The sequence below is a fragment of the Mugil cephalus genome, chromosome 2 (assembly GCF_022458985.1).
Source record: "Mugil cephalus isolate CIBA_MC_2020 chromosome 2, CIBA_Mcephalus_1.1, whole genome shotgun sequence".
Classification (NCBI taxonomy): domain Eukaryota; kingdom Metazoa; phylum Chordata; class Actinopteri; order Mugiliformes; family Mugilidae; genus Mugil; species Mugil cephalus.
In genome coordinates this window covers 8,685,874-8,698,623 of record NC_061771.1, presented here as the reverse complement: position 1 = coordinate 8,698,623, position 12,750 = coordinate 8,685,874, and the positions used below count along the sequence as shown (strand labels likewise).

The window sequence follows — 12,750 nt, the reverse complement described above, 5'->3', positions numbered from 1 at the left end:
CAGCCTCAATAATATCCCCTGTTCTCCTCCTGACTATTCCCTTATTCCTCAACATTAATCTCTTGAGGAGGACACAAATGCGTATTAACATGAGGGATAGTTACATAGGATCCCATTTATTAGCACAAAAATACAAATAAAAAAATAATATTAATTTTAGAGTGCATAGTGTGATGATTTAGTTCAGTTTTAGTGTATATTGGGAATGAGTGGAAACAGGAAGTGATAGACAGAAGGAATGAGGCAGTGTGACGCTGTCAGTACCTGTATGTCTCCAGGGACCAGCAGGGGCGTTGGTGTGGACCTCCCCTCACTGTCCACAGAGGGCGCTCTCTCACTGCCCCATGAGAAGGAGCGCTGCATCATCGCCTGACGCTGAGCCCTCGTCATCTGTCTCTGACCATCGTTTCCCTCCCCACTGCTCCTGCTGTCTCTGCCCAGCTCAGGTGGAAGTCCCTGGGCTGACGTTTCCCTCGGGGCCGCGGCCTGGAGCAGGCTCCTCGGGGTGTCGTACCGCAGTCTGAGCAGGCTGGGGATCTGGTACTCGTCACTGTGCCTACGAGAGGCACTAGAGACAGATCTGGAGGCACAGGGGCAGGGAGAGGAGGTGCTGGCATAACTGTGCTCTGGGGTGAGAATGGGGTGGAAAGGAGAAGATGGAGGAGTTGGGGGAGGTGCAGATGGAGGTGAAGAGGGCAGAGAAGGAGCAGCAGGTAGGCTGGCCACTGAGCCAAACTCCTCCCCTCCTCCCTGGCTGGCCATGTCCAGACTCCCCGTACATGAGGAAAAGCTCCCTGAGTAGGAAGACTGACTGCCCGTCGCTATGCCAATCCCACTGTCTAATGAGCTCTGCCTCCCGCTGTCATGGAGACCACGAGGGTGGAGCTGGGCTGAGGACGGACGGCTCCCGGAGCCTCCCATTACAGCGGCGTAAAGACGGTCATCGGAACTGGTCAAAGGCTTCAGCGTGGATGAGCTGGATGCCGTCTCACTGGAGAGGTGCAGCCTAGCATGCGGCTCCGCCCAGAACGGAGGTCTGCTTCCATAGCTGGCATCTGATTGACTGGAGGAGGAGCTGGAGAGGCTGCTGTGGTCGTCCCCGGCAACAGATGTGCTGCAGCTGTAAGTGGAGGCTAAGGAGGATGAGAAAGTTATTAGAGCCTGGTGGAGTGATTTATGCGACAGGATGCAATCAACCACTCTGTTCTGCATAAGTGAACGTTTAATCAGCAATACATAAATCATGTCTTTAGTTTGACTTTGGGTACAAAATATTATGACCCTGTGAAATCAGTTCATAATTAAGTGCTCTCGTTTGCTTCAGTACAAGTGGTTCACAGGTGTTTCTACAAAGAGCGCAGAAATCACTATGTTTCTAAGCTGGGGGTAGCCAGAAAAACTGAATCATGGGAACTTGATAATACTGGCCTCCACATTTCTGACTAACATACATAACTATGACAATAACTTTCTTAGAATGGTGGCTAAAACACAGAGCAGTGACTAATAGTTTATAGGCAGAAGGCCAACAAGTCCGGTACTGTGTACAGATACAATATACAATGATTCAGAAATCAACGTCTGACAGCAAACAGATGAAGTGAGGCTCATAGAGTGATGTACCTGAGCTGCTGGCCAGGCTGCAGTGAGACAACATGCTGAGTCTTTTCTCCAGCTCCGATGTCTCCAGGTCAAGTCGTTCCTCCACTGAAGCTGCGTCTGCTGCGTTGGGGTCTGCTGTTAATACACACACAGCACATGCAGATGGACACACATCACATATAAGAGGTTAATTTCTTATTGACTTTCCAACACAGTTCTCTCATAATTAAAATTCTACTTATTGTGCTATTAAAGCAGCCGTAGTAAAACTGACCTAACTTGAGTACAAGATGAACTCTAAAGTCGTTTTCCTCAGCATGACGCGGCTACGTGTAATGTCTGTGAAGGTCATACTTACCTGTAATTGGCAGAAAAGGCTATTCCTACAGTTACAGATGAGTTTGTAGTTGTCACAGAACCTAGTTGTGTTAGTTTCAGGTGGGCACCACCCACAGATATTCCCTATAAAACCCCAACTCATCACCAATCTTTAATAAGTTACATGATGAAATGTCTTCAAGAAACACAAGTCTAATTGTTTCAGAATTTTTTTTTTTGACATTGTAATGTCACCCTGTGTTTAACAGATCCTTGTGTTTTGTATTCTGTACAGAACCCAGCTTGTATATGTAGCAGCACCCAGAGGACGTTATATATAACTATCTATGGAAAGATCAGTTTAGCATGAAACCGCACCAATTACACACCTAATGACTTCTGTATAGCGGGTCAGGGTGTTTGTGTGTACAGGTGTCAACAACCTAATCCCTGGATCTCTGCCCCTGGGCTGCAGTAGCTAATGCTAATGTGTAGATGCCAAGTTTCTTCACTACGCTATGCGGGGTGTCAGCTAACATTTGCTAACGTAGCTAGTCCGCGCTAATTATAGGCACTTGACAGCACTGAGTGTTGTAGGGTTACAGTGGGCCCCTAAGCAGAGTGACGCAGGTCGGTGAACACTAGAATTTAATTTATTTCCATAAAAGCGACTGAGATTTTCACCACCTATGTGTCTACACATTATCACAACAAAGGAGGCCCTGATGAATCTAGTAACAGTATGTGTATATTTACTATGATAACAATGACAAGCCACCAAGATGAAACGCATTGCTAAAGTGAATAAGATTTCTTTTTGAACAAATTTGGAACAATGATGCATAAAACAACAAAATCTACAACGCTGGTCTATTTATTCTTGATATTTAATACAGGAATTGTACACTATATACTTCAAATATGTAACTAAAGCCAGTCAACAAAAGTTTCACAAGAAAGGAAATATTATCAGCATGTAGTGTAAGTTGGATATCAAGGATGCACTGGAAGTGTTCCAGTGAGCGTAAATGGACGTTCTTTTTTCTTTTTTTTCTCACAGAACTTGAAGGCAACTGCAGCTAAACTGAAGAGCTGCAGAGACGTGTTCTCAGTGAACAGCAGGTATAAAGAAATTCCCAAGAGACTTATTGATCGCTGAGATAGAAGTGACTGAGACAACTGGATCCAGGTCAAACTCGTCAAATACTATTTCACTTTTAAATTATAGCTGACTCCCCAAAAAAGTGCTAAGTGGAGTTTGACGTTGGAAAAGTGAACGTCTTCTCTGACAGTGTGATACTGAAAATGTAAAGACTCATAGAAATTCTAATCGATTTTTTTTTCCATGTCGGCATCCGACATTTAATCTGAAACTATAAACAGACTCAAAGACGTGTGTGTGTGTGTGTGTGTGTGTGTGTGTGTGTGTGTGTGTGTGTGTGTGTGTGTGTGTGTATACTATATAGGCGCACTCTTACAGAGCGGCAGTCTCTGCGTCTATTTCAGAAGTTTTATAGAGTTGTCAGATCCTTGGCATGTGCAACTTTTCACTTTCCAACTGTCAATAATCCCCTCAAACAAATGCCTGAGAAATTAGCTGTGCAGTTACAATAGGACACGAGTCACACACTAAGCCACGACCCATGGGGCACGAAGCATGTGGCGTTTCCGTTAGCATGGCGCCTGACACAAATGCTCAACATGTGCACTAAACAGGCAGTAAACCTTTACATTGAAAGTCACATTCCAGCGTGACTGATTGCTTCAGTTTTGAACAGTGGATCTCTTTTGCCAACACTGTAATTATATCCTGGCAAAAATAGTGGAATTCCTGCATGCGTTCAGTTTAAAAAAAAAAATATGTGCACACATATTCCTGCACATATTTTCAGTCGATTCTGTTTTCAGTTTGCGTGCGTGTTTATTGAAGTGCTAATGTGTGTGTTCACCTGGGAGGTTAGGTCGCAGGCCATGGGGGGCCCTGCTGGGGGTGATGCCCCTGACAATGCAGTCGAAGAGGAAACTGATCTGCTCTCCTTCTGCACACGACAAGAAGAAAACACCAGCCCCTGGAAGATGGAAAGGGAAAGAGGCTTTCAGTATGTATGATAGATCACGAGTCGAGAGGAAACAAGAGCGGCAAAAGAAGACGTAAAATAAATTGAATGGCAGATGTAAACGGGTGAAAAGTTCCCACTAAGGCTCAAAAGGTTGCAATCAAAGTCATTTAGCCAGTTGTAAATCTTTCTACTAATGGTTACGTAAACCCGTTCAGCTCCTACTCCTCTATCAGACCAAAACAAAGATGGCCGTCGGTGAAGATGCAACACGGGCAAAAAAAAACTAAAATCCATGAAACATCAAAATCTCTCACTGCACAGATATTGAACAGAGAGCCACAAAGTAAGCTCTTACTCAGGGGTTTTCATCTTTGTTCTTATGGAACTGAGACTGCTGCTAATATAAAAGGAAAACAGCTGAGAGGGTAGAACAGGAAATTGTTTACAATACTGAACAATACCCATCAGCAAAGCTCCTTGGTTTTAAAAAGTAAACGCATTCATAACACAACTGCTACATTTTACTTACTAAACTCACTTTTAATATGCAGGCAGCCAGTGCTGTTAAAATATGCTTCCAGAGGACAACATAACTCTCTGAGCTGAATAATTAAAAACAGTTTCTCACTAGACTCATCAGTGAGAATTAAATGTAATGGAACCCTATTAGCTTCATTAGTTATTGTGTATTTCATAGTATCCTCTGGAGTCAACACTGACTCACTGAGAGTTTCACACCAGGAGGAGATCAAGTGTGAAACTATGGTAAGAGCTGAAGAGTTGCCTGTTTAAAATGCAGGCTTTTACAGTCATAACTCTGAAACATAAAATGGAGAAGCAGAGGTGAACACCAGAGCCTTGTGATAAATCTCCGGGGCATTTATAACTACCAGCGATCCTGTAACATGACTCTATTTGACAAATATTATCAACGGAAGTCTACAAGAGTTGGAAATGACTCTCAAAGATGGCTCAAAATGTAGATTATCTCCTGGTGTGACTCATCTTATAAAATGTTTCAGTCCACAAACAGAATAATGACGCATGGACATCGGCTCGTTCTACTCTCTCCTTTAAAAACATCATCTTCCTAACGGGCCTTTATAAGCTTTTCCCCCCATCACAAACTGCCTCAGAGTATGTTTCCAGGTATTATTGGATGATGTCACCATAACATTTCCAACAGGAAAACCTATTCAAACATTCAAAAGAAAGTTTTCACTGTCTGTTGGGATGAAATACACTCCAATTTTCTCAGCCGGTAATTCCACCGAGAGGACACTGGACGTGTTCCTCATTTACTTTTCAAATAGGATCTCGATCCTGCGGCATGAACATTCATCTGCAAAGGAGAACATTTTATTTTCAATTCTTTGTGCTGAATGCACACGGACACTTCTTTCCGTTTCTGTAAGGCCGCCAACAAATGCCTGTGTGAGTGGGACGGGCGTTAATTTGCTCACAGAGGACCGTCAACCCTCCACATATAAATATACGCTAGCAGGTGGCGCCTCGTAATAAGTCAGTTTTGTCTATAAGCTGTTTCACCACTTGAGATACTTCATCACTTCTTATGACAGGTGGAGATTAAGAGACATTTTGACCTCTGTAGGTCACTGGCATTAATGTCAGAGGGCTGACGACGTCTGATCCGGAGCACACATGATGTGAAAATACTAAAGTAAAATAAAAAAAAATAATAATAATAAAAAAAAAACACTCAGGGGCTAAAAGCATTTTATAGTGCACACAATAACAACACCCTCACACGTGCATCGCCGTACTACATGAGGAGATGTGTGTCTATGTCCGCTGTGAGACATGGAAAGATTGCTGACACGGCGTGTCGGCTTAAAATTGCTTTTATCCAGATCACAAGGCTTGCCGGCCATCCATACTGTGCAAAGGATCATTTATTACTGCGTCTGCATGTGCACTAGAGACATACGTGTGTGTGTGTGTGTGTTGTGAGTGTGTGTCGACACAAACACGTGCGGACCTTCAGTTAAGACTCAGGCTCCGCTCCAAATATCATTGATTACAGGACACAGTGGCCTCATTATGGAGACTAACAGGAGCTGAAGCCCTGATATCACTCTGTACATTAATCTGTGTGCGTGCAATTATTATTGTAGTAAAACACCACACAGCACAACGGCCTGCTGTCCCAGAGGACCGATCGGTCGGCTCACAGAGAGTGTACGTGTGTGTTCGTCCGAGACAGTGAAGAGGCTTGTCGTGTCACTGTGGTGTAAAGCTAGAACTCATCCGAGGCACAGCTGACTTTCAAAATGCTGCTATGTCAGAATTAGATGACACTAAGACGCGCTGACTGCTTTGATCGAGCTACAAAATGACCTCAAAAGGAGCTAAATTAGGCAGCTGAAAAGAGCTCTCCGCTTGCTGTATTAATCTCTGCCGCTAATTGTTCCACACCGTTTTCACTGTAATGCCTGAAATCTGGAAAGAGGTGCAAGGACTTTAAATGTGAGCAGGCGATTTTTTCCAGTGATAAACATAAAAAGGAAATTAAAGCCTAGAGGAAAAGGAGTTTTGTTGTGATTAAAGGTGGACTGATAAACAGTCTAATTTCCTCTGCCACTGGAAATGGTTAATAGCACTGTGGGCTCGAGTGCAGCTAACAACTCTTCTTTATGGATGACCCTGTCAAAACATACATGCGGGTATGATTGATTTGTACGCTCATCTATACACGTGCTCCAGTTTCATAAATAAGCTCATTTGGAAGCCATGTGGACCTGCTCCTCGTTGAGGCAGAAACACAGACACGGTCAAGTATCTGTGTAGTTAAGAATTTCCAGTTTTCACGTCTTTGTCTGTGACGTCCGCGCGACATAAAACTAGTGCTTAGCGCTGGAATGTGTCACATGTACCCACCAAATACAAATAAACATGTAAAATTGTAAACCAACACTCTGCTTTACCTTGCACTCACGCAAGGAATGTCACTTCTTGACTTGACTCTCACATCTCTCTCCTTCAGTCACTCTCTGTTCCTGCTGCCATGCCAAGAGGCCTCTCTCTCTCCGTCTCTCTCTCTCTCTCTATCTCTCTCCATCTCTGTCTCTCTGTCTCTCTCTCTCTCTCTGAGGCCCCAGTGCCAGATGGGTACTGTGCAAATGAGCTGCAGGCCAGCGACTGGGAGTGGACGTGTAGCCGATGGGAACTATGTGATTGGCTGGGCGTCCACTAGAGGGGAGAGTGGTATTTATAGACGTAGCTCATCAGATCGCTGAAACCAGAGCCCGTAGACCTCGTGGTTATTCTCGAACACACACTCGAAAAGACAGACAGACATCGCAAAAGTGCACACAGGAATCATCTCTTTCAACAATCTCTAAAACAGAATGACCGTGAGAAGACATGTTGGTGGACGGAAGAACTTAGTGACAAGCTGGTTCCCAGATTTTCCGCCGATGAAAACCTGACAAACTTTTCTTGTCGTCCCCTCACACGCCGTCGTCTACACACACAAAAACATAAAGCTGCCTCTCATTCTTTACATTCATGCCCACATCAACTGGACATTCAGAGGATGCTCAAACCCCAGTAACCACACAAACAAACACACAGAAAAACGCAGTAGTATTTGTTGAGCAGGTGAACAGTGCGTTCATACACAGAAAATCATTTCTCATCTGGATAAAGTGACTATAAACAACACCTGCCATAAATCACAGTCTATTAGTGTTTGAACAGCACGTAGGAGAAATGGAGGATTATTATCAGTGGGAAGTGGGATTTAGATAAGTATATTTCTGTGACTATAAATCAATCAAATTCTTTGTTGATTTGATTTAAAAGTTAAACCTCGGCTACTGTCACCGCAGATATCCGTATCTGAAGGCTGAATGTACTCATGTGGGTATTATCAACTTTACTCACAACATACTTTGGAGTAAAATTGTGATCAAGACTTAAACTGAAACAGTTTTTTTTTCCTGTGGCCCTTTAACGTCACATGGTCAGATACCTGAATTCTGTGATTTTTATAAAACAAATGTAACAAACTGGACTGATTGCACTTGCACTGATTGTTTTCTCAAGGGTGAACCTCTGGTTTTGAACCAAAGCTCTTACACCGACAAGGAGCACGTTTTTTAAAGAGCTTAGCAAACTTTTTATTTTTTATCTATTAACAAGCTCTTTCTAATCATTTTAGGGACACATTTGAGTCACAGCCATAAATGTATCTACTAAACTCTGAATATTCCCAGAATAAGAATATAAGCTGCTGTGTGTTCTTCCTTTTTAAATGCATTATTTACAGTGCTTATTTAAAACGAAACATGTCTTTGTTCCTCTCGTGGCAGTCCTCTCAATGACTGTCAGATATAGAGTACACACACATGAAGCTTTTTTGGTTGCGAGGGATTCACATCACAGTGAAGTAGTGGTATCTCTGATGTTACATACTGATGGTTCAGCCAGTTTAGCAAAAATACATGAAACACAACAAAGGATTTGAGCATCCCAGTCCACTAGGTACTCACAGTATCCACAGCGAGTACCACCCTCGAACACAAAGCCATTTGAGACGGCGCCGTATCGTCGCAACGCCGACAACTTCCAGTGTGCGATGACGGCGGGAGGGAGGCCTCTAGTGAGGACCAGCAGGTTATTGCACAGGTGGAGGGAGGCCGGCCCGCTTTCCAGCTTGGTACCGGGTTCAACGACAACACTGAACCTGTGAACTGAAGGAGGGAAAGAGTGTTTGGGAGGAATGGAGAAAGGGTTGCAGCCTGCGTTCCACACATTCATCAAGTAATGACAGACTTTTGAAATGTCGTTGATCATAAAGAACATCAATCACGTAACAAATTAGGAGGCGCAGAAAAACAGAAAGGAGCGCACACACACACAGACACACAGACACACACACACACACACACATATGTAACTGATGGTTGTGTTAATGATGATTAAACACTTCTTGAAGCTCTGCTGGTTGCAATTTGTCAGCGCTCAGTTTGTGCAGATGGCATTTATTCAGTGCCAAGGGCTGTGTCATCTCAAAGCCTGTGTCGTACACGATAGTAGCCTATACATGCATGTACTGTGTATACAGGAGGTGTCCTCATAGTGTCGCAAGACTGAAGGGCTCCACCAGAGGGAATCTGAACTCTGTCTGAGTTGCATGGAGCCAAACCACCAGATGTGGAGCTGAGGGCTACGTCACCATCACCACAAGTGTCACATTTACTGTATGTAGATGTTTTCCAACGCTGAACTAACTGATGTGAAACCGAAGAGTGCTTTGAAGGTAGGAAATACGAAAAGGTGCTTTCTAAAGTTGACCAAGCTTTACAGTAGTGTGGTATCGTAGGTGTTATTTAGTAGTCAGAGGATTTAAAGAACAGCGTAGTTGATGTTAAGCTGGAGAATGGTCTTTGGCATTTATGCATGAAGGGTTCGTACAAAGTGTCGAAAGAGTCACTATGCGACTCAAGAACTGAACATGTCGCAGGTGATATTACGGAGGAAGAATTACAGCCTGGCTGGCAAATGTAGTTAAAAATGAGGCTGGAAGGACTCTTTGGCAGATTATTAAAGTGATGGCTGACAGAACATTTCTCAAAAGCAAAAAAAAGCCAACCGCTACCTTCTAAGTGAGGGCGTTTCAGCAGTGGATAACATGCTTTGTGTACAATTGAGTAATCGTCTCGAACTGAAGTACGGCAGCACAATAAGACGGTATTAGATCCATTAAGGTGGGCTTTTCAAAAGCTACCGAGGACACTTTGATTATCTAGGTGAAGCTTCTAACATTAGAGTTCAGTACACACTGTCTCATAAGAAGTTGTGCATTTAGGGTTATTTTAGAACACACACAATTGTGTAATGGAAACACTACCAGGCACAACTGAACTACGACTGCAGACATTTTTTTTTTTATGTGTGACCTCATATACAGCTCTTCATTCTCCACTGAAAGGAAGGTGTGAATTTGAGACAGACGGAGAGTGGCCAAAGGGATGGAAGACAGAATGAATTGTCGGTGAAAATCCATCACTGCCTTTGTTAGAAAGGTCTCTGATCCTTTCAGTGGTTTCCTCTAAACCTTTACAAGCAACAGTGGACACAGACTCAGATTTATGTCCAGTCACATCACAATGTTACACATACAGGGACACCTTCAGATGTTACTGATAAGTGAAAATGTAATGTTTTACATCTGTCCATAATTGGCCAGATACACTGATCAGGCATAACGTGTCTCCCTTCCAAAACAGTTGTGATTCATCAGAGAAAAGACATGGGTCTTCTGATGGTGTCCTGTGGTGTCTTGGTAACACAATGTAGTTGTTGTTTTTAGTTGTTCCTAAAACATTTGTGTGTGTGTCTGTGTCAGGTTGCATCCTGCTGGGGGTGGGTGCTATCAACAAGGAGTGTCATTGCTATGAGGTGGGGGTGTCTGGCCTGGTCTAGGTGGGTGGTACATGTCCAAGTAACATCCACAGAAATGTCAGGTCCAAAAGTTTCCCAGCAGAACAAGATGGTTATTTAATTCTCCTGTCAGTGGAGAATATTCAAATGTATAACACCCCCAGTCACAACCTGCCGTTCTTATTTATAGCCAGTCTGACCTGTTCAAGCCTGGAATCAAAAGGACACTATAAGTGAACTAATATCACAATGAGTTCTGGTGAAGAAGACAAGAACTAAATGTCCTTTGAAGTGTTAATACAGCATATTTCAGATATTAACTCTAAGTTGATTATTTTTGGAGTCTAATGAGTCTGCTGAAAATGTTCAGCTTTATGTGGCTCTCTAGGGTCATCCCTTCCATTGGTAGAGCCAGCAAACTCTCACCTCATTAAAAAGAAACATGTTTCCTTCATGCGTGGTGCCTCCCTTGCTTTAAACCCCTTCAACACACGGACTAATCACTGACCTTCTCCCAGGCTGTAGCGGATGCGGGCGTCCCAGGCCAGCAGGGCATCACGGCTGTTGAAGCCCAGGACCAGCGTGTGTGCCAGGCAGAGGATGGAAAGCGTGTAGGATATCCCATCATAGCCGCGGCCTGCCTCCACACCACAAATCCCCTGGAGTAAGAGAGTAAATCGCACTCAGATTATATAGCCAATATACTCATTTATGATGTGTTTTTTTTTATGTGTTCTCTTAAAGGATTGATGCATTCGCTAAAGTCTTTCATCTGAGGTCAGGAAGATGAAATTCTGACGTCGGGCAGGGATCCTTTTTCTGCCACGTAGTGACAAACTGAAACGTGAGACTAAAAAATCTCAAATGCCAATGAGTGAGATGTCTGTGCAGAGAACGTGGAACTGACTGATGTTGCAAGGGTTCTCTGGGTGGATTGAGATAAGCTCATCTTAGTTCACTGATACACAACAATTTCTCCTTCATGATATTCTGGATCACACCTGTGGGCCCTGGTTGCTTTTCTGTGTTTGGCATTTTTGGCAGAATAATGTGACTCATCTTGTCCTTATCTGTCTCATAGTCTCATAACAGCAGCGTGAAGGATGAGCTGTTGGAGGAAAATGCACTAAACAGCTGTAATAAACCTTCCAACAGTCCGGATGAGCCGCAAGTTGTACCTCCAGTGTTACACTGAGCCTCTCTTTGTGTCCGCTGCCCTTCTCCTTCCCTTTCTTCTTCTCCTTGTACACCACCAAAGACAGGCAGTCTGATGAGGACACACGCACACAGAGGCAAAGTTTACAGACTGACGGACCTACATTTTGTATTTAATAGCAAAGTGCAGAACAACAGAAGTGTCACTTTTTGTAAAATCCCTCCAGAGTGCCTGTCTTGACTATGGCACAGCTGTCATAACAAACCCCAAAACAATGAACTGATCCACTGGCACAGCTGATAATGAAAGTCAAGTCCCACACTTACACACACTCATACACACACACACACATTCACACACACATTCACGCACACTGGGCAGAGCCGCATTATTCTCACCACTCTTGCCAGTTTCGTCAGGAACAAGGCCCTGGGAAGCTCTTATGTGCTCACAGCATCTCAAATGATGTTCAGATTTTAAGACATGTGGATTCCTTTCCTGCCAGACTTTCAGACAGAAAGTCCCCTCAGACAATGTCACATTTTATGTTTTTGTCTGGAAGGCTTTCAAATAATCAACCTTAATCCAAGTGTGCACCAAATAAAGCACTTAAAGTCAATTTAAATCAATTTAAATCAAGCCTCTTAATTCATCTCTTTGTCTTTGTGCAGCATTTTAAATAGATGTTGGTCAATTCCCACGATCTAGTTCATGTATTTCGCAACACCCTCACGTGTTGACGCGGATATGTTGCGCTATGCGCTACGCGGCGCGCAGCCAAGAGACCAATTGGCAAGTTGCGATTGGTTAAACTGCAGAAAATTGGAAGAGATTAATGCGCCGCGAATATCCACATCTTTGAGTCACTGTGAGAATGTGCAAATCTCGAGGGGGACTGTAAAAATAGAAAGGGTTTGACACGTACCTGCGACCGGAGAGGGCTTCCGAAGAACGACCCACCGACTCTTCCACTGTGGAGAAGTTTGTTAAGAAACTGTAAATTCACCAAATGGTTTCCTCACGTTGGAATGGAAGCTTACGTGCGTATTTTAAAGCGTGAAATAAGAAGGTAGTTTGAGAAATTAACCTTTTTTCCATCTCTAAACTTGACTTGTCCCTCCGCGACAACTGTATCCGTCATCTTCTGTCATGGTTCCGAGGAGCAGCTGTGTACGTGTGTGTGTGTGTATGTGTGTGAGAGAGAAA

At 43.6% G+C, this 12,750-nt stretch overlaps 1 protein-coding gene across 4 annotated transcripts in view; it reads right to left on the bottom strand.

Annotated features, from left to right (window-relative positions):
- Nucleotides 1–12,750, bottom strand: part of LOC125004088 (protein Dok-7-like) — an 18,605-nt gene extending 5,855 nt beyond the window's left edge. For 3 of the 4 annotated variants that reach the window (XM_047578442.1, XM_047578444.1, XM_047578445.1), the window contains exons 1-8: nucleotides 12,632–12,750; nucleotides 12,470–12,515; nucleotides 11,567–11,655; nucleotides 10,897–11,047; nucleotides 8,495–8,695; nucleotides 3,870–3,989; nucleotides 1,624–1,737; nucleotides 265–1,133 (exon numbers count right to left, since the gene is read on the bottom strand). In XM_047578442.1, the coding sequence (XP_047434398.1) occupies nucleotides 265–1,133; nucleotides 1,624–1,737; nucleotides 3,870–3,989; nucleotides 8,495–8,695; nucleotides 10,897–11,047; nucleotides 11,567–11,655; nucleotides 12,470–12,515; nucleotides 12,632–12,685 (1,644 nt within the window). In that variant the 5' untranslated portion in view covers nucleotides 12,686–12,750. The remainder of the gene's footprint in view (nucleotides 1–264; nucleotides 1,134–1,623; nucleotides 1,738–3,869; nucleotides 3,990–8,494; nucleotides 8,696–10,896; nucleotides 11,048–11,566; nucleotides 11,656–12,469; nucleotides 12,516–12,631) is intronic. The other variant, XM_047578443.1, reaches the window with a different exon arrangement.